Below are 21,051 nucleotides of genomic sequence, written 5' to 3'. Positions count from 1 at the left end.
AGTGTTTGCTTGGCTAAACAACTGGACATCATAAGGTAGCCAAGTTGACACTTGAACTTAATATCACAAGCACTCTGACTGGGGATCCAGGAGGCCTGGGCTCACATTCTGGTTTTGTCTGTTACCAGCTGGGTGGCCTTGGGCAAGTTGCTTACGTGTCCCACCTGTTGAATGGGGGCACTGTGGGAAACACCATTGCGTACATTGCCTGAGGCCATCTGTGTAAGGCTTTGGCCAGAGCCAGCCCAGGGACCTGTTGGTTAGGTGGCAGGGGAGAGGAGGACATAGGGACAGTGAGTTTCACCTGCCCTGGACTTGTTTTGGTCCCTCCAGCTCGGAGCAGATATTATCCCCTAGTATATTACTCACTGAATTTGAAGAATAATCCATTCCTTCTTATCTAGAAGCAGAAGCATGGATAAATGAGAAGTGTGTGTTGCTGCCTTTTCTAATTTCTAGAACTGTGCATGGAAATCACATGCACAAAAAATGCAGAAGGCGCAGCTTGAGGTCACACTGACTGTTCTGCATAGAGGACCCAGCTGGGTCCTCCGCAAGCTCCGCCTCTCCCTGCCCCCGCCTGAGGAGATGTGGCTCTTTCCATGTCCTGTGTGCATCTATAAAGGCCTTTGTAGACTGTGCTTACATTTGTTTCTCTACGTTTTAATCTCAGTTGAAGACAAAAACAAACCAGCATCTTCTTGCCGAAGTGTCTCTTCCTGCTTTCATCTCTTAGGTCGCCCAATTGACTTAAAACACCGTCAGAAAACTTTCTTAAGAAAGAAGCCACATCTGTTTCAAAGGGTTTTAGACCTTTCAGATTTTGTTTTAAGCGTGACTCACTTTTTTCATCACATAGTTGTGTATTCATCACGATCATCATTTTTAGAACATTTTCATCTCTCCAGAAAAAAGAAATAAAAAGAAAAATATATATATCCTTATCTCTTACCCCTCCCTTTCATTGACCACTAGTCTTTCTGTCTACCCAGTTTTTTTACCCCTTGCCCCCCCATTATTTATTTTTCTCATTTTTTTTTTTACTCATCTGTGCATACCCTGAAGAAAAGGATTATCAGACACAAGGCTTTCACAGTCAGACAGTTACACTGTAAAAGCTGTGTGGTTAGGCCATCATCTTCAGGAATCAAGGCCGCTGGGACACAGTGAACAGTTTCGGGTACTTCCCTCCATCCACTCCAATGCACCATAAACTAAAAAGGAACATCTGTATAATGTGTAAGAATCACCTCCAGGACGACCTCTCGACCCTGAAGTCTCTCAGCCGCTGAGACTTTATTTTGTCTCATTTCTCTCTTCCCCCTTTTGGCCAAGAAATCTTTCTCAATCTCATAAAAACATAACTTATTAACAGGGAATCGTTAATATAAACTTGTTTCTTCAGTATAGCCTACTGTATTGATCTAAATTGGCAAACAGAAATGATTATTCATTTAAATGTTTTATACTTATTTACATATGAGGCTCAGGTAAGGGTTACTTATATATAATATAGTCTTCACATTCAAAAGTACTTCTGTCATCTCCACCTCAGCGTCTCTTTACCTGCACACGTGCACACACAAACACAGAAGAGCCTTCCCACCCAAGATGTTAAATAGAATAATTGCAATTCAGTTAAAAGCACTTTTGGGAAAAATGGTATTGCATATGAATTGGTATTTTGAATGGTGCTTGATTAAGACTGTTTAGTCCTTTTTAATGATGTTTCAACAAGTTTGGCATTCTGACATTCAAAGGCAAGATGGCAGATGCATGCCTCTAGTCTTGTTATGCCAGAAATTAACAAAAGCCACAGGAGAGAGAGAAATATAACAAGCTCAATCCAGTAGAAAAGCTCTCCCCAACACCCAGACTGGTCCGTAAGTACACTCCCCACAAAAAGGACTCCATTCTCCTTAGAGAAATGTCTAATTCCACCTGGGGCTAGGGAAATTATGAGTCCGGCAACAAGGAGAATCCAGCAGTGCTCTCAGAGCCTGCTAAGGAGATTGCAGAGCAACACAGGAACCAGCCCATAGAGCTTCCACTTGCCCGAGGGGCTGCGAGGTGTAGACCACAGAGAAAACAAACCCAAAACCGACCTCCTCACCCACAACAGGAGGAGGCTAGGGGACCAGTTCCTTGTTTTCCAAGCTTGAAAATAAAAGGAAGCAATCAAGCGTTTACTTTGTCTTTCTTATAAAAATCACTCGTGAGAATTCCAAAATGGTTGATTTGGAAACCTTTCTCCTTACAGACCTGGCCCAGCTAACCAGTGAGGAAGGAAGGGTGTTAGAACTAGCAGAGCGCTTTGTAAACCCTGGTGACACACATCCAACAGGGATAACTGTAGGCTGCTAACAGCACACCAAGAGCACACACGTGTCACGGGTTCCCTTGTGGAAGTGTAAACCCTCTCCTGTGGGGGTCTTCTGGGAACTCAAAACTGATTCTTGCACAGCCTTCAGATGGAACTTCAGTTTGCAGGCAGTTCACGGGCAGGTGGGCCGTGCAAGTCCATGCCCACAGGGCGCTGTCAGCTCACTCCCCAACACACACTGCCCGTGTCTTTAGCAGATCAACTGGAGGGCAGGGGGAGGGAGAGATGGAAGGAGGGTCCTTGAGAGTATAAAGCAAAAGAAACGTGGTAGCCAGTGGCAGTGTATGAACTTTATTTGGATCTTGATTTGAGCAAAGTTTTAAAAATCTTTATGAGACTATCTAAAAAATATGAATACTTCTTGGCTATTTGATAATAGGGATTTGTTCATTTCTTTGAGTACAGTCATGGTATCTGATTATGATTTTTGAAAGACATATTTCTTTTAAAGATATTGTGATGTTTATGAATGAAGTGCTGTGATGACTGGGATTTGCTTCAGAGTAAACTAGGAGGAAGGGCGCGGATGGCTACGGAGGAGAGACGGCACTGGCGGTATGGGTAGCTGTTGGAGCACTGATGGATACATGGGATGATTGTACTGTTCTGTTTGCTTTTATATGAAGCTATGAAAATTTCCCTAAAAATATATAGGGAGAGAAAGGCAAATGGAGAGAAAAAAAGAGAAAACCTCATCAACAATAGTTTGAAATTTGTAAACTAGATGAGTATGTGCAACTGATGGTGCAGACCAGACCCCGAGTCAGTCATGGGTGAAGGTGAGAATCCCTCAGACAACCTCAAAGAGCCATTTCCCTCTGGAACTGGGAGTGAAAGGGATTGAGCAAACGAGTAGGGTGGGGCCAGGGGGGCAGCAGTGAGAGCTCTAACCCCCTCCCCCACTGCACTGCGTGGGGTGCCTGGCCCCTCCCCTGCCAGTGGTAGCAGACTGCAGGCTGGTTTCTGCAACGCGTAAAGCAAAGGGCCTCTGGCCTTGGAAACATGAACCAGTAGAGGACATGGACACTGTAACGAGAACAGAGCGTACACTCCATATTCATGACAGATGCTGAGTGCAAACAGCCCTCGCTCCATACTCTGAAGGCACAGCCTCTACACTCTAGGCAAGAGGAAGTCCTCTCTGAGGAACAAGGCCAGCCTGCAGGAACAGTTCTGTAGGCTCTGAGCACTGACCTCACTCCACACCTCCGAAGCTCAGTGTTGAGGGTCCCAGTTAGCTTCCAGTTCGCGTCTTCTTCCTCCTTCTCAGGCCGGAGCACGTCGTGTGCACTGGCGTGGCTGAGGAGTGTCCTAGGGGAAGATGGGCAGCTCAGCCAGCAGAGCGGGAAGGAGACAGACAATGCAGAGCAAAGAAAAAGTTAAAAACTTCTCATTGCTATCCTCAGAGGTTAGAAAAGTGAAATGAGTATTGGCGGAGTCCTTTGAGGGACTTGAGAAATAATATGGAACTATTAAACTTACCCATCTGGGTAATTTCTGAACCTCTCTCAAGCATTAGAGACGCCCAAGTTAACAGGCCAAGCCCTCAATCTTGAGGCTTGCACTTATGAAACATTTCTGTAATGAGGAAGCTTAAGCCTACCCATAAAAAAAAAAGGAGTTACTTCCAGAGAGCCTCTTTTGTTGCTCAGATATGGCCTCTCTCTCCCTCTAAACTCAACTCTGCAAATAAACCCGTTACCCTAGGGACAAAATAACCAGGAATGTGAGTCTCCTGGCACTGTGGAATCAACAGTGCCTTTCTGACCAAAAGGTGGAAAGAAGATGCAACAAAATAAGGTATCAGTGGCTGAGAGAGTTCAAATAGACTCAAGAGGCTATTCTGGAGGTTACTTTTGTGCAAACTTCAGTTTGTTATTGCTAATTGCCAAGGTATGCAAAGCCCCACAACCAACAGTATTCCTTAAAACTTAAGAATACCCAGGACTTTATCTGAGGCTCTATAAAAGCTTCACCTATTAAGTTCATTTTTCACAAATTTAAAGCTTCTAGGTTGTTCCTATCCCAGATAAGCCGTGAAACCCAGAGGTACCTATCTCTCCAAGATTGTGTCCCCTACCCCGTAATATCAGCACCCCATCTTGACATGAGGTAAGAAATCAGGAGAAGGATCAAATGAGAAGAGTTGTAACAGAGAAGATAGGATTTAACACATCTCTGTGCCTGCTCAGTCATCATGGTGATATTTTTGTTGTTGTTAGTCTCTAGTGGATTTGAACAGCTAGATGGAAATACCTGAAATTGTGGAATTGTAACCCATACAGTACTTTGGAATTTGCTCTATAATTACTTCTTAAACTATATTTTGAAATGTATCATTTTTCTGCATATGTTATATTTCACAATAAAAATGTATTAAAAATGTTTAATTAAAAAAATGGGCCATGGATTCTGTATTAGTTAGGATTCTCTAGAGAAACAGAACCTACAGGGAACACTTGCTAATATAAAATTTATAAAAGCGTCTCACGTGACCGCAGGAACGCAGAGTCCAAAATCCACAGGGCAAGCTGTGAAGCCGATGACTCCGATGGAGGGTCTGGATGAACTCCGCAGGAGAGGCTCACCAGCTGAATCAAGAATGGGGCCTGTCTCCTCTGAGTCCTCCTTAAAAGGCTTCCCGTGATTAGATTTAGCATCACAATCAGATAAACAGCTACCACAACTTGGCCAAGTTGACACGTGTCCCTAACCATGACAGATTCGAATAGACATTTCTCCAAAGAACATATCCAATTGTCAATAAGTTTATGAAAAGAAGCTCAACATCTGTTCTAGTTTGCTAGCTGCCGGAGTGCAATATACCAGAAACAGAATGGCTTTGAAAAGGGGAATTTAATAAGTTACAAGTTTATAGTTCTAAGGCTGAGAAAATGTCACAATTAAAACAAGTCTATAGAAATGTCCAATCAAAGGTATGTAGGGAAAGATACCTTGGTCCAAGAAGGGTGATGAAGTTCAGGGTTTCTCTCTCAAGTGAGAAGGCACATGACGAACATGGTCAACGTTTCTCTCTCATCTGGAAGGGCACATGGTGAACACAGTGTCATCTGCTAGCTTCTTCTGGCTTCCTGTTTCATGAAGTTCCCTGGGATGCATTTTCCTTTTTCATCTCCAGTGATCACTGGCTGGTGGACTCTGCTTCTCATGGCTATGTTGTTCTTCTCTGCTCTCTCTGAATTTCTCCTTTTCTCCAGTGTTTCCTCTTTTATAGGATTCCAGTAAACTAATCAAGACCCACCTGGAATGGGTGGAGACACTCCCCTAATCCAGTTTAACAACCACTCTTGATTGAGTCTCCATCAAGACATCTCCAGGAAGATGATCTGATTAAAGTTTTAAACATATGGTATTGAATAGGGATTAAAAGAAATGGCTGCCTTTACAAAATGGGATTAGGATTAAAACATGGCTTTTCTAGGGGACATACATCCTTCAAACCAGCACAACATCATTAGCCATTAATGTGATATTACTTCACACCCACTGAGATGGCTGTAATTAAGAAAGAAAAAATAACTGAAAATAACATGTTTTTGAGAGAATGTAAGGAAATAGGAGCACTCTTGCATGGTTGGTGGGAACATAAAATGGTGCACCCACTGTGGGAAACAGTTTGATATTTCTTCAAAAATGGGGTGATTGGGCTCCAAAGGCAGCCGTGTCAAGGGTGGGCCTCCCCAGGTGGCCAGCTGCACTGAACCATGACTGTAGCCTGTCCTTCTCCTGACTGCGTTGTCCCTGCTGTCCCCTCCATGTCCTCCTTCCAGGCCATCCGAGAGCACTCCCTCTCCTCACAGGAGTCTTCTGCTTGGAGCCCCTCCCTGAGGTTTGCCAGCATGAACAGGTGCAGCAAGTCAGGGCGTCTCGTCCTTCGTCCTGCCCTGGTCCACTCCACTGCCCCACCGGATGCTGCAGGTGGGGGGCCCTGGGTTTCTGAGGCCCGCTCATGGCCTGGCCTCAGAAAGAGCCTCTGTAAACTGTCCCCGAAGCTCAGGCAGACTCGTAACTGGAGACTGTCTTTCCTAGTGACAGTGTTTCCCTCTCATCCCACCGTTTGTGTTTGCCTTACAGCCTACGTTTATGTGAGTCTCTTAAAAGCTAAAAGAATATGTTTTAAGTCATCTGTACATGGATGTTATAGCCACAAAGAAAAGCAGGAGGATGCTTAGCAAATTTAGAATTTTGTTTGCCTGAGGGTGGGGCTTCATGTAATGGGCGAAGGGCTCAAAGAGGAATTCCCAGGTCCTGGAGGATACACCAGAGCACATTCCATTCCTCTTCTTTTAGCTTAGCATGTATCTTTTTCAGTATGTGTTACACAGCACAATAAAGAAAAGAAAAAATGTAAAATAAGGTACGCTCTTCCAAAAATTAGAGGAACTCATGGTTAAATGGTTAAAAATGATTATCTATTATTTTTCCCTAGATACGAATGAGTCATACTTCAGTTGAAAAGACCCTAAAGTTTGACTGTTTTCTAAAGAATAGTGTTTCTTTTTATTCTACATTATTATGACGACATGAAAGGGAGTCATGGAAAGAGGACCTCCCCTTACTCACGTAATGGAAAATTGCAGTGCCTTCTTTATGATCATTTAATTGAAAACAGTTTTTTTTCAAGAAGCCAGTAGGTTTTCCGTTTGTGATTGAGAACTCCCTGTGCACGGCACAGGCTTGCCGCTGCCCACTGCAGCTCTGAATGTCGTCTTTGTGCTTCTACTGGCGTCATGAGTCTGATTGTATTAATGTGTTTCTGGGGCACAACCTATAAAGGCAATCTTCTACTCCGCCATAAAATAGTCATGAGGATACAGGCCTTTTTGTTTGGATGCCCGTTCTTTAAGTAGTGAAGGTTTTATTGTTTTCTTCAGGGTGCTTTGGGTCAGAAGCACTCGCAGCTTCTGCTGGGCGCTTGCGGCGTCTCGCAGGGCTCTGATGCGGACACAGTCCACGTCCTGCCTGACGTCCCCGCCGCTGCCCGTGATGAGTGGGGCTGTGGGGCTGATCTCGGCAGCCAGGAAGCGGGGAGGGTCTGGGGCAGCTTCAGCCTCATGGCCACCACCTCGCTTCGAGATCCTGGGTGCACCAGGAATGAGAAGGCGGCATTTCTCTGAGCCCTGGGGTGGGCCTCCTTGCCCTACAAAAGTCCTTTGTGTGTTTAACGGAAATTGCCTTAGAGGTAAAGCTGCTCATGGTGCATTTGGCATGGGAAACATTGTTTTAAATTTTCTTTGTTCTGCTTTTTAACTTTCTTTAGCAAGAAAATGAAGTTTTATGTGGTACCTCAAAATGGTAAACCGAGGCAGTACTGAGCATGCCTTTTTTTAGCATTTCGTGAGAACCGGGGCAAGTCCTGTTGAGATCAGTGAGGACATTGTGCTGACAGTGGAGCTTGGAGAGATCCCGCCTTGCAGCATGCCTTCCTTTGTCTCCGTAGCCCAGGGCCGGGAAGAGCAGGTGCGCTCTGGGCAGGGGAGACGTCTCAGTGTCAGGGTGCTCGTCCACTGCTCTGGGCCTGCGCTGTGGTCCCACAGGGCATGATTTGCACCTCCTGTCAGAGAGACCCATGTCGGGTGAACGCCAGCCGGTGGCAAGGCCGGCCAGATGATGTGCCAGCAGGGCTGGCTGAAAGAGACCCCTGTGTGTCCCCAGCCTCCAGGGAGCTGTTGGGCTGGGGACAGGTCTGTTGGGGTTTGGTGAATGGCTGGGGTGGACGGACCCAGATCACCATGCAGTTTTCATGTGTGGCCAGAATTTAAGCAGATCGTACAGAGCTGTGATATTTCTAGTGGACGGTGCAATCCCATGGAGTTCAAATATCTGAGCTTTCCCAGCCTGTGTAGAAGAGTTCACCACACCCATGAGTCCGCCTGTGAGAATGTGGAATGTGTTGTGTGTGAGTGTGCTCATTTTCCTTATTGCAGTTTGCAAATTCCTATTAAAATTAAATTTAAATCATTTGGGGGAAACTTTACAATAATCTGCAGGAAAACCACTCAAAAACAAATATGTTAGGAATTAAGGCATTGACAGCTCAAGTGGCTTGGATGAAAGTGGGGATTGTCAAGCAAGGTGGAAAAAGCAAACAAGCAATAAAACCTCTTTATCTCACAAGTAAAGCTTAATTTTGTGTGATGAGGTTATGTCCAGTGAGAATCTATAGTAACTTTAAGGTGCTTTCTTTTTTCCACACTGTTGTCCACGTGAGTGTGTCTCGCCCACGCAGGGGTGATGTGCACCCATCTGAAGCAGCTTGTGACCCCGTTTCAGCCCAGAAAGCTCAGGCCTGAGTGTGGGAGGGCTCCGTTCCCCTCCGGCTTCAGGGTGTGGGAGTGCTGGGTGGGGGTGTCTGCATGGACCCCTTGAGCGGCCTGGCCAAGGGGTGAGTTGTGGTGGAGATTTCAGCACATGTGGTTTGTTCTCTGACCATAAGGAAATGGAGTCTCTGGAATTTGAATGGCAGTTGTGTCAGTAGCATTTCCCCTGGATGTTCTGGCCAGATGGGGCTTTGGGTTTCCTTATAGGATGCACTGTGACTTCAGACCTCCGAGCCTCTCCTGCAGTGTCGTGGCCACTCAGTCCACCTCACCTGCCCCTGCCCCTGCCCCTGCCCTGAGGAGCAGCCTTAGCACGGGCCCTGGAGCTGCTGCACTGGCCAGTGGGTCTTCCCGCCCTCCAGGCCCCAAGGCCAGCAGCTCCATCTTCCCTCCTCCCACCACCCCTCAGGACCAGCAGCTCCATCCTCCGTCCTCCCACCACCCCTCAGGACCAGCAGCTCCGTCCTCCCTCCTCCCTCCTCCCTCCACCCTCAGGACTAGCAACTCCATCCTCCCTCCTCCCTCCACCCTCAGGACCAGCAGCTCCGTCCTCCCTCCTCCCTCTACCTCTCAAGACCAGCAGCTCCGTCCTCCCTCCTCCCACCACCCTCAGGACCAGCAGCTCCATCCTCCTCCTCCCTCTACCTCTCAGGACCAGTAGCTCCGTCCTCCCTCCTCTCTCCACCCTCAGGACCAGCAGCTCCGTCCTCCCTCCTCCCTCTACCTCTCAGGACCAGCAGCTCTGTCCTCCCTCCTCCCTCTACCTCTCAGGACCAGCAGCTCCGTCCTCCCTCCACCCTCAGGACCAGCAGCTCCATCCTCCCTCCTCCCACCACCCCTCAAGACCAGCAGCTCCGTCCTCCCTCCTCCCTCTACCTCTCAGGACCAGCAGCTCTGTCCTCCCTCCCTCCTCCCTCCACCCTCAGGACCAGCAGCTCCGTCCTCCCTCCTCCCTCCACCCTCAGGACCAGCAGCTCCGTCCTCCCTCCTCCCTCCACCCTCAGGACCAGCAGCTCCGTCCTCCCTCTTCCCTCCACCCTCAGGACCAGCAGCTCCGTCTTCCCTCCTCCCTCTACCTCTCAGAACCAGCAGCTCCATCCTCCCTCCTCCCTCCACCCTCAGGACCAGCAGCTCCATCCTCCCTCCTCCCATCACCCCTCAGGACCAGAGCGCCTCCTCCGTTCGGCTTCCCCCCACCCTCTGCCAACACCCAGGCCCGCTCCCTGCCCACTCCAGGGTCCTAGCTGCCCACCTGAGTCCCAGCTGGCCTCTGGGCCTGCCCAGAAGCAGACATTTCGTGCACAGAACCGCACACGAGTGGAACTGCTGGCCCACTCTGTTTTTGAGATTAATAAAAGACGACCTCATACAAGTTATTTATGTTTAATTTTGAAGCGGATGAACTTCCAGACACTTCTGATATTTCACCAGATCTTTGAAAAATGAGAAACAGGGCCAAGGCATATGCTAAAATGAGCAGCAATTTGTCTTCCTATGCCCCGCGTCTTAGCTACAGGCTTGTTAGTACATAAAATCTTAGGTCTCGGAAGCTCATCATTTTTATTGTTGTGCAAATACACAAATTCTTTTGTTAGAGAAATTGTACATTTGCAGAAAAATCATGCAGAAAATACCGAGTTCCCATATGCATCCCCTATTATTAGCACCTTGAATTAGGGTGGCCTGTTTGATCCACCTGGAGAACGGATGTTATCATGATCTCACTGCTAACAGTAGCCCGTAGTCTACATCAGGGTTCACTGGGTTACACAGTCTGACGGGTTTTTTTACATTTTCTATTCTAGTGATATATGGATAAAATTTCCCCTTTTAACTACATCCTGTGCTTTTAATTCTGTTTACAATGCTGTGCCGCCGTCACCACTGCCCAGAACCTTTCCCCGCCCCAAGCAAGAACTCGATACCCATTAAGCCCTGACTCTCCACCTTCCAGCTCTCACCCTGGCCCTGGTGCCCTGTACCGTAGTTTCGCTCTGAATTTGCTTATTATACTTATTTTATGTCAGTGAGATCACACGATGTTTGTCCTTTCGTGTCTGGCTTATTTCACGCAACAAGATGACTTTAAGGCTTATCTGTGTCGTCGCCCCTCAGAGCTTCATCCCTTCTCACGCTGCAGTCTTCTGTTGTGCGCGTGAGACGCATTTCATTGATCCATTTGTTGGTTGAGGGACTCTTGGATTGCTGCCCCGTTTTGGCAGTTGTGAATATGCCACTATAAACACTGGTGTGCAAACATGTCCCTGGGTCCCTGCTTTCGTCTCTTTGGGGTGTAGCCCTGGAAGTGGAATTGCCGAGTCACATGGTAATTCTGTAATTGATTTCCTGAGCAACCAACGTTAGCACATTTATAACAGAGCTTAAATCCCAGATTTTCACCCGGGAAGCAGGGACCCCACCTGACATGCCCCTGGCAGGGCCAGATGAGGTGATACACGGGAACGTGGTTTAAATACTGCAGCGTCGCAGAATGCAAGCAATAGGATTACTTTACTAGGTTTCCATGCCTGGTTATTTAAGCTAAAATACCACAGCTTAACCAGACTAGAAGAGTATAGAAGAGCGAGACACTGTGGGCTGGCCCGCTAACCCCACCTGCGACCATGGCCCCAGCACTGTGAGCAGGAGGGAAACAAAGCCGGTCCCTGTGGTGAGACCTGGAGAGCGGAAGGGAGTCAGGCAGACTCACCTGGGACGGCGCTTCAGGCCCCCCTGCAGCCTGGATACTGAGCGCACTGACAGGTGAAAGGAGGCAGACGTTCTGATCACATCAGGGATGCAGGGGGTGGGGGGTCAGGCGGTTTGCACTGTCCTGTTGTGACAGTGCAGTGGCAGAGCCACCGCCCCAGCAGCCAAACCTCCCTTCAACAGGAAGTCACCTTTGCTTCTGTCCTCTGACTTCGTTCCCTGCGCTCTCCTCCCTGCCCTTCCATGACATTTGAGTTCCTTTAAACAATGTCTTGTGTTTTTGCCCCATCCCCATGCAGGGAAGCAGGGGGGCGGAGGAGGCGGCGGGTGGGGCAGGAGTCCCCTTTTGCTCCCACCCTTCGGGCGTTCCTGTGGCCTCACTCCCAGCTCCATAACGGTGTGGCCAGCCACACCTCCCGCTCGGCGCCCGCTGCAGACAGCGAGTTTCTACCCAGCCTGGGGGTCTCCAGGGGACAGGCTGTGGCCCGCAGTCCCTCAGCTCCCCCTCCGCTCTGTGAAGCTGCCCTGGCCCTAAGCGGATGCAGGAGGGCCCGGGACTAGACTTTCTGGTCGTTGCTCCTGCCGGGCCTCCTGTCCTGCAGGAGACCTCAGGCGAGCAGTGACTTTCCCAGATGTGGCATCGGGGGTCCTGCCTCTCGGGTCCTGCAGGGAGCCTGCCGGGTGCCGCCAGTGCCTTGGGACCAGGGCCCGACCTTGTGGCCTGATTATTAATCATCTCTAATAGTTTGTCACTGGAATCAACTGGCCCGTGGCACAGTTTCACAAAACCAGTGCGTCCCCACATTGAGCCTCTTCAGGGAGATGAGCAGCTACGGAGGGACACAGCAGCGAGGAAGAGGGGAGAAGGGACGTCCAGGTGTGTCCTTCTCCTAGATGCCCACATCCCTTAATTTGTTCAATGCGTAACGTATGGAACAGCCCCTACCTCCCAGGGGTTCCCAGCTAGTGGAGTTGGAGCAGACGGTTCCACCTTAATCAGTGTTGAATATCGTATAATGAAAGTGCTACAGGAACACAGACTGTCCAACAAACTGTTGGCCGGGAAGGAAGCTTAAGTGACTGGTGTAGGGAGCAGAGGTGAGCTTGGCATTCCCCTCGGCCTTTGAGGTCGCACAATGAGGTCTGCAGGGGAGGCGCAGGGCACCAAGCCTTTACATTCGCACGCATGCACGCACACATGCACACCAGATGCTAGACACAGAGCAGGCTGGGCTGACAGGTGCCTCCTCTGCAGCCCACTCTGCAAGCACACTCAGACCCCTTCCTCCTGCCTCCTTGGTGAGCTGTATGGCCTGCCGGACTGGAGGACGCTCTTCTGGCCACGCGGTGTCTACCCTCGGGCACTGCTCAGGGCTTGAGGTGGCTGAGTCAGGAGGGCCTGCTTTGTGCTCTCCTCCTACCCTCGTCTGTCAGGCCACAACAGGACGGGGTCTCTGCCTGCAGGATGAATGACCGGAGGGCTTCCAGGGCCCTGCTGGCACATCACTTGCGTGTCAGCTCAGTCTCCTTGATGCTTCCGAATGAAAGGACCAGAGTGCCCAGCAGCAAGGAGCCTACCTAGCTATGGCCTTGGTTTTTGTTTTCACGTGTCACACGCCTGGAGTGGAGGTCTTGGAGAGCTCAGAGCTGACAGGTGTGAGACTCGGTTGGCTCCTCTGCAGCCCTCCTGGCCTTCTTGCCCTGCACACCCCAGGGGGCTGCCTTGGTCCCAAGTACTCTAGGTACTTTTGCAGCATCCTCTCGCAAGAAGGGAGCAGAGAACCTTTCTTTTTCTCACCCCCTTGCACTAGGGGCTCTCCCAGAAGCCTGCGCACTTCCAGGCAGCCACAGATCAGATCACTTGCCCTGCATTTGCAGCAGGTGAGGCTGGCTAGAAAAGCAGATTCTGCTAGCCAGCCAGGAGAAAGAACTTGGGAGTGGCTACCCAGCGGTGGGGACCAGCAGTCTCTGACCAGTGCGTAGCTTCTCTGTAACTCCTAGAGTAAGGGTCCTTGGGCAAGGATTTCTCTCAATCCTGCAGTATATGATATAAGGTGGGAGTTCAGTAATTTGTGTGGCCAGCTTGAGTTGGCCTTTATTTTAGTGCCAGTGCCAGCCTGGGCATATCACATCTCTGCGTGTGAAGCATGCTCTTCTGGTCCGTTTGATGAGTGTAATTAAAAACCTGCCAAATTCAGAGCAATCTGACAGGGATCACGATCTGTTTCCTATAAATCTATGCTGTATTTTTTTAATAGGCTATTTTTAAAGCAATTATAGGTTTATAGAAATATTACACAGAAAATTCAGAGTTCCCATATACTATCCCTACTCCCCACAGTTTTCCCTGTTGTTAATGTTTTACATTAGTGTGGGATGTGTGTTACAGTTAATGAGCCACTAGGATAAGGGTTATATTAATACCTGAAATCAGTAATTTACATTAGGGTTCACTCTGTGTTGCATGGTTCTGTGGGCTTCTAAAATTTTTACCGAGAGCATATATACAACAAAGAATTTCCCATTTTAACCATTTTCAAATATACAGTTCATTGATATTAATTGCATTTGCATTTTTGCACTACGATCATCACCATTCATTACCAAACTTCCAAAACTCCAAACAGGAACTGTACCTATTAAGGAATGGCTTTCCGGACTTCCGGAGAAGATGGCGGCTTAGTAAGGTGCGCGGGTCTTAGTTCCTCCTCCAGAACAACTACTAAAGAACTAGAAACAGTACAGAACAGCTCCCAGAGCCACGACAGAGACCAGACACACAGCGTACCCCATTCTGGAACGGCTGGACTGGCTAAGAGACTCCGCTGCGGTGAGGTCCCCTAGTGGCGCACGCTTCCCTGGGCCGCGGCGGCTGGCGACTGGAGCCCCTCCCTCCCTCCCTCCCTCCTTCCCGGACCGGCTGGGAGCTTTGGATCGGCGGTTCCCCAAGCCGCGGCGGCCGGTGACCCTCCCCCACACGTGGCTTCCTGGGCCGGCTGGGAGCCTCGGAACAGCGGTTCCCCAAGCCGCGGCAGCTGGCGACCCCCCCCCCCCCCAGGCAACTTCCCGGAGGGAGAGGGAAGAGTCTCCAACAGTAGTAGAGACTGAGCCCAACCTAACACCAATAGTGGCATTAATGAACAACTTCTGACTACTAAAAATAGGCCCTCAGCTCAGGCGAAACTGATCAAGGCGGAAGTCGCCGATTGGGCTAACTGAAAAAGAGGAAAGGGGACGAAACAGAGCCTTCTGCGGCTGTTTCTACAGAGGCTTCGTTGCCTCTGGGCTCAGCGCTGGGATTACACAGGTTGCAACTGCCCCGAACGCAGAAACAGGCTGCTTTCAGGGCTCTCTACCACCTGAACCTTCCCCGTGGGAGGGGTGAAACGCAACTCAGGTGGAAGCCCTCTCTCAAGGAATTCAGATCCCAGGACTTCACAATTTGAAGCCATTAAAACCAACCTACAACCTTTCCTCTGTCTCCACCACACACCCAGCAGTGAGAGTCTTCCAAAGTTAAAGGAGCCACAACATGTTTTGCTGGTGGGACCCGCAGACAAACAAGCACCACATACTGGGCAGGATAAGAAAAACAGAGCCCAGAGACTTCACAAGAAAGTCTTTCAACCTGCTCGGTCCCACACTCAGGGAAATCTGATTAAATGCCAAGACGCCAGCAAAAAATAACAAATCACACCAGGAAAATTGAAGATATGGCCCAGTCAAAGGAACAAACCAATAGCTCAAATGAGATACAGGAGCAGAGACAACTAATTCTGAATATACGAACAGAAATGGAAAACCTCTTCAAAAACCAAATCAATAAATTGAGGGAGGTCATGAAGAAGGCATGGGATCAACAAAAAGAAGAAATGGAAAGTCTGAAAAAACAAATCATAGAACTTATGGGATTGAAAGACACAGTAGAAGAGATGAAAAAAACAATGGAAACCTACAATGGTAGATTTAAAGAGACAGAGGCTAGAATTAGTAAACTGGAGGATGGAATATCTGAAATCCAAAAAGAAACAGAAACTATAGGGAAAAGAATGGAAAAATTTGAGCAGGGGATCAGGGAACTGAATGATAACATGAAGCATGCAAATATACGTGTTGTGGGTGTCCCAGAAGGAGAAGAGAAGGGAAAAGGAGGAGAAAAACTAATGGAAGAAATTTTCACTGAAAATTTCCCAACTCTTATGAAAAACCTAAAATTACAGATCCAAGAAGTGCAGCACACCCCAAAGAGATTAGACCCAAACAGGCGTTCTCCAAGACACTTACTAGTTACAATGTCAGAGGTCAAAGAGAAAGAGAGGATCTTGAAAGCAGCGAGAGAGAAGCAATCCATCTATATGCTGTCTACAGGAAACACATCTTAGACCCAAAGATAAACATAGGTTGAAAGTGAAAGGTTGGGAAAAGATATTTCATGCAAATAACAACCAGAAAAGAGCAGGAGTGGCTATACTAATATCCAACAAATTAGACTTCAAATGTAAAACAGTTAAAAGAGACAAAGAAGGATACTATGTACTAATAAAAGGAACAATTAAACAAGAAGACATAACAATCATAAATATTTACGCACCGAACCAGAATGCCCCAAAATACGTGAGGAATACACTGCAAACACTGAAAAGGGAAATAGACACATATACCATAATAGTTGGAGACTTCAATTCACCACTCTCATCAATGGACAGAACATCTAGACAGAGGATCAATAAAGAAATAGAGAATCTGAATATTACTATAAATGAGCTAGACTTAACAGACATTTATAGGACATTAAATCCCACAACAGCAGGATACACCTTTTTCTCAAGTGCTCATGGATCATTCTCAAAGATAGACCATATGCTGGGTCACAAAGCAAGTCTTAACAAATTTAAAAAGATTGAAATCATACACAACACTTTCTCGGATCATAAAGGAATGAAGTTGGAAATCAATAATAGGCGGAGTGCCAGAAAATTCACAAATACGTGGAGGCTCAACAACACACTCTTAAACAACCAGTGGGTCAAAGAAGAAATTGCAAGAGAAATTAGTAAATACCTAGAGGCGAATGAAAATGAAAACACAACATATCAAAACCTATGGGACGCAGCAAAGGCAGTGCTAAGAGGGAAATTTATTGCCCTAAATGCCTGTATCAGAAAAGAAGAAAAGGCAAAAATGCAGGAATTAACTGTCCACTTGGAAGAACTGGAGAAAGAACAGCAAACTAACCCCAAAGCAAGCAAAAGGAAAGAAATAACAAAGATTAGAGCAGAAATAAATGAAATTGAAAACATGAAAACAATAGAGAAAATCAATAAGACCAGAAGTTGGTTCTATGAGAAAATCAATAAGATTGATGGGCCCTTAGCAAGAGTGACAAAAAGAAGAAGAGAGAGGACGCAAATAAATAAGATTAGAAATGAAAGAGGAGACATAACTACTGACCTCACAGAAATAAAGGAGGTAATAACAGGATACTATAACAACTTTACGCTAATAAATACAACAATTTAGATGAAATGGACGGGTTCCAGCTTTGACTCAAGAAGAAATAGATGACCTCAACAAACCAATCACAAGTAAAGAAATTGAATTACTCATTCAAAAGCTTCCTAAAAACAAAAGTCCAGGACCAGATGGCTTCACATGTGAATTCTACCAAACATTCCAGAAAGAATTAGTACCAACTCTCCTCAAACTCTTCAAAAAAATCAAAGCGGAGGGAAACCTTCCTAACTCATTCTGTGAAGCCAACATCACCCTCATACCCAAACCAGGCAAAGATGTCACAAAAGGAATGACTTTCCAGCCACTCCACACACACACCTGGCCCCTGGTGCCTGTAATTTACTCTCTGACTCTGAATTTACAAAGTCTAGACATTTCTTGTAAGTTTGATCATATACTTAGATACTAAAAGTCTCTGGCTTACTTCACTCGACATATCTTTAGGGAATTTCCATGGTGTAGCATGAAGCGGAATCTCATTCCTTTTCACTGCAGAGCAGTATTCCCTTATATGTATATGCTGCATCTTGGATTGTTCCCACCTTTTGGCTATTGTGAATAATGTGCAAACCTTAGCCTACAAATGTCTATTCGAGTCCTTGTTTTCAGTTCTTTGGGAGGTCAGCCTGGAGGTGGAGCTGCTAGGTCGTTCAGTAATTCTGTGTTTGACCTTTGAGGTGCTGCCAAAATGTGTTCCCCCCTGGTTAACATTATATTCCCAACAGTGCATGAGGATACCTATTTCTCCGCAGTCTTGCCAACACTTTCTTTCCATTTCTAAAATAATCTGTGTTCTCTCCTTTTTTTTAATGGGTCAGATTAAAGTTTTAATTTATGTTAAAAAAATGAAGTCTGAAGCAAGTGTGGCAAAGTGGTAGGTTTTATAAAGCTCGTGACATTTGCAGTTTGTTGACTGTATTAATCCCTAGAGCTAGCACCATTTTGCTATATTATGTTATAAAATTGATCAAAAGAGATAAGAAAGTAATAATATCCAGTCTTTATTGGGGTATGGGGAGGGCGTTGGGGCTGCCACAGCTCCCTCTAGTTCATCGAAAACTAGATTAGTTCATTTGTGTAGATTTTTCTCACATAAAAATCAAATAAAACTTTGTAGTGTGTGAGGCTAATGCCCATTTTTAAAAGGAAACTGCAAATGTTGGGGTTTGCACTTGACTGATTTGGGGGGAGAAACAGAGAACTGATCAACTGGTATTTATCTAGTTCTTGTTGGCGCTTAAAGAATGTGATTAAAAAACAGAAAATGAGCTAGTTGGTGGGGCGTGCTGACAGTGGTTGAACAGTGAGCGTTTTCCAGTGGCCTTCTGGGTGGTTTTGTTTCTTATCACTGTCTAGGGAAGTGGCCTGAACCTGTCCCTGTGTCCAGGGCTGCAGATACTCCTGGATCAAAGCTGCTCCCAACCCAGGTGGCCGCAGGGCCAGGCCATGTGGTCATGGGCTACGTGGACATGGAGTGATTTCTTTTCATGCCAGAGAAACCTCAGCCCTAGCAAGAGTGGCAGGGGGGGTACCCCATCAGGTTAGAAGCTGGGATTCCCTATAGGGGTTTGGGAAAGGAGGGATTACAGTCAGTGAACTCAGAGGTGGCGCAGCTGAGGCTCCACTCTGCCCTGGTCACCTGCTCTGTCCCTGGCATGAGAGCCACCATGTCCTCGCCACCAGCTGTACCCCTTACACAACTGGCCTCTGTGCTGATATGAACCGTGCCCGCTGACAGTATTGAGGCTAAGAGCGCTCAAGCCCCATAGCAGCAGCTTGCAGCCACTGAGTAGCAGCCCCGGGGTCAGAGCCCAGGAGCTGTGCCAGAGCCGGTGCCCACTGCCCACTGTCAGCACTCGGCCACCTGCCTTGTCAGAAGAATGCTGATTCCTGGGAGCAGGGCCACTGCGCCTGAGCGGTGACCTCAGGACCACCCCAATGGCTGGGGTCAGGCTGTGAGCAGTCTCTCCACGGCCTGCATGCTACTGCGTCCTTGCAGCTGACATGGGGCCAGGCAGAGCCAGGCCGCAGGGCTGTGGGCCACGGCCAGGATGAACTCGAGCAGGTGGCGTGCCTGAACCGTAGGGGCACGCTGACCCATGCATACTCCTGGCCCTCAGCCCCTGGCCCCTCCTAGAGGGAAGTCTCACTTCTCCTTTCCCTGGTCTCTGGGTCTGGTGCTGCCTGGCAGTTGATAGAGAAATGAGCACAGAATGGGGCACTGGGGGGACAGTCAGGAGAGTTGAGGGGAGATGGTCAGGAGAGCTGGGGGGATGGTCAGGGCTGGGGGAACAGTTAGGAGGGCTGGGGGGACCGTCAGGAGGGCTGGGGACATGGTTAGGAGGACTGGGGGGTTAGGGTGGGGCATTTAGAAGGGTCGGGGGCATGTTTAAGAGGGCTGGGGGGGTGGTCAGGAGGTCTGGGGGGCCATCAGGAGGGCTGGGGGGCTAGGGTGGGGCATTTAGAAGGGCTGGGGGCTGGGGGGATGGTTAGGAGGGCTGAGGCTGCCGGGCCTCTGGGCTGGGGTCTGTTGGGGGACGGCAGGTGGCCAACACCTAAGGTCTTTGAGTGATTTTATCAGCAGAGCAGGAGAGTTTGTTCATCAGCGTGTGTTGAAGTCCCGTGGTGATCCCTGGAAGTGCCTGCACGCACTCATTATGTGCTTTCTAAAAATTGGTTATAAAAGGCATACGTATATCAGGTTATTTTGTGAGATTCAGAATTTAAAACTTACCTTTCGTTTCTTTTTGTATTAGCTTTCTCACTTTGCTTTGGGATTGATTTGCAGGCTTTAAGATTGATTTAGCTTGTTTCTCATTAAACCCTTTGGAGTGCATTTGCTGGCTCACCGTAGAATGAAGAAAGCCTGTTTGTTTGTGAAGCCCGGAGGTCTGGCGAGCGTGAGCCTGCCAGCCCGGGAGCACGTTGCAAGGGCTGCGGTGGGTAAACGTGTTTCCAGGAGGGCCCTAACTTCACCATGGAAACAGGCTCTCAGCTTCTGCGTCGATCCCGGCCACTTCTGTGGCACATGTTGTTCTCGCGGTTAAGACATGCAACTTTTTGGTGGTTTCATTAAGAAGACGAGAAAAAGAGCAGGCTGGTCAGCACATCTACTTACTGGCCTCAGGTTCTCTCCCTTCCTTAACTGGAGGCTTTTTCTTTATTTTCCTTCTCCTGACTTTCGGAAGTGATGTGGGAAAGGCTGCTGAGCTGAGATGGTGGCCTCTGAGGGAGCAGGACCTTCCCTCAGGGGGCTTGGGTCACCGGAGGAGGGCTCAGCCGCGTGCCCTGCTGTGGCCCTGCCCTGCGTTTGGGGGTTTTTGCACTTGAGCAGCAGCACCTGTGGTGGCCTTTGAGTCTCGTCTTCAGGGTGTCGTGCATGGGGGTTCTCTCGGGCCAGAGAGGGGAAGGAGGCTTTGGAAGCACGGTGCCTTCCAGGCCCCAGGCCCTGCAAGAGGGGCTCCTGGCCTTGTGGCTGGCGCTGGCAGTGACCGGTCTCCTGTGGCTCTCTCCCCCAGTTGACGTGGCCGCCACGCTGCCCTTGCAAGTTGCGCCCTCTGCGGTGCCCATGGACCTCCGCCTGGACCCCCAGTTCCCGCTGCCGGTGGCTGAGCCCGCCCTCCGCGAGCAGCGGCTGCAGCAGGAGCTCCTGGCCCTCAAGCAGAGGCAGCAGGTCCAGCGGCAGATCCTCATCGCCGAGTTCCAGCGGCAGCACGAGCAGCTCTCCCGGCAGCACGAGGCCCAGCTCCACGAGCACATCAAGGTGAGCCCCGGTGGGGGGCGGGGGCTCCACAGCGACCCTGGGGACCCTCACTCTGCTTCTGCGCGTCCCTCCCAGGACTCGGGTGTCACCCCGAGATTCACGTGCACAGCTGGCGCTCACTGTGAGGGCATTGAGCAGCGCGGACGGCCAGCAGCCCTGCAGGGGAGGCCCCTCCAGCTCGCTCTGCCTGGCCGCATACACCCCTTGAGGTCGGGGCTTGGGGGTGTTTACCACAGAGACCATGTCACCATCCCCTTTCCTTGAGAAATGCAGGATTCAGTCGTGATAGAAAAATGACAGGGGGGGGGGAGCGCCCGCATCCACAGAGGTTGCCCGTCTCT

General features: G+C 48.8%; 1 protein-coding gene across 15 annotated transcripts in view; it reads left to right on the top strand.

Annotated features, from left to right (window-relative positions):
• Nucleotides 1-21,051, top strand: part of HDAC4 (histone deacetylase 4) — a 410,616-nt gene that overhangs the window by 250,127 nt on the left and 139,438 nt on the right. For all 15 annotated transcript variants that reach the window (XM_077155606.1, XM_077155607.1, XM_077155612.1 and 12 more), the window contains one exon: nt 20,466-20,710. In XM_077155606.1, the coding sequence (XP_077011721.1) occupies nt 20,466-20,710 (245 nt within the window). The remainder of the gene's footprint in view (nt 1-20,465; nt 20,711-21,051) is intronic.

This window comes from Tamandua tetradactyla, chromosome 3 (genome assembly GCF_023851605.1).
Source record: "Tamandua tetradactyla isolate mTamTet1 chromosome 3, mTamTet1.pri, whole genome shotgun sequence".
Taxonomy (NCBI): Eukaryota; Metazoa; Chordata; class Mammalia; order Pilosa; family Myrmecophagidae; genus Tamandua; species Tamandua tetradactyla.
The sequence above is the reverse complement of the archived record's forward strand: the minus strand, read 5'-3'. Positions and strand labels throughout refer to the sequence as shown.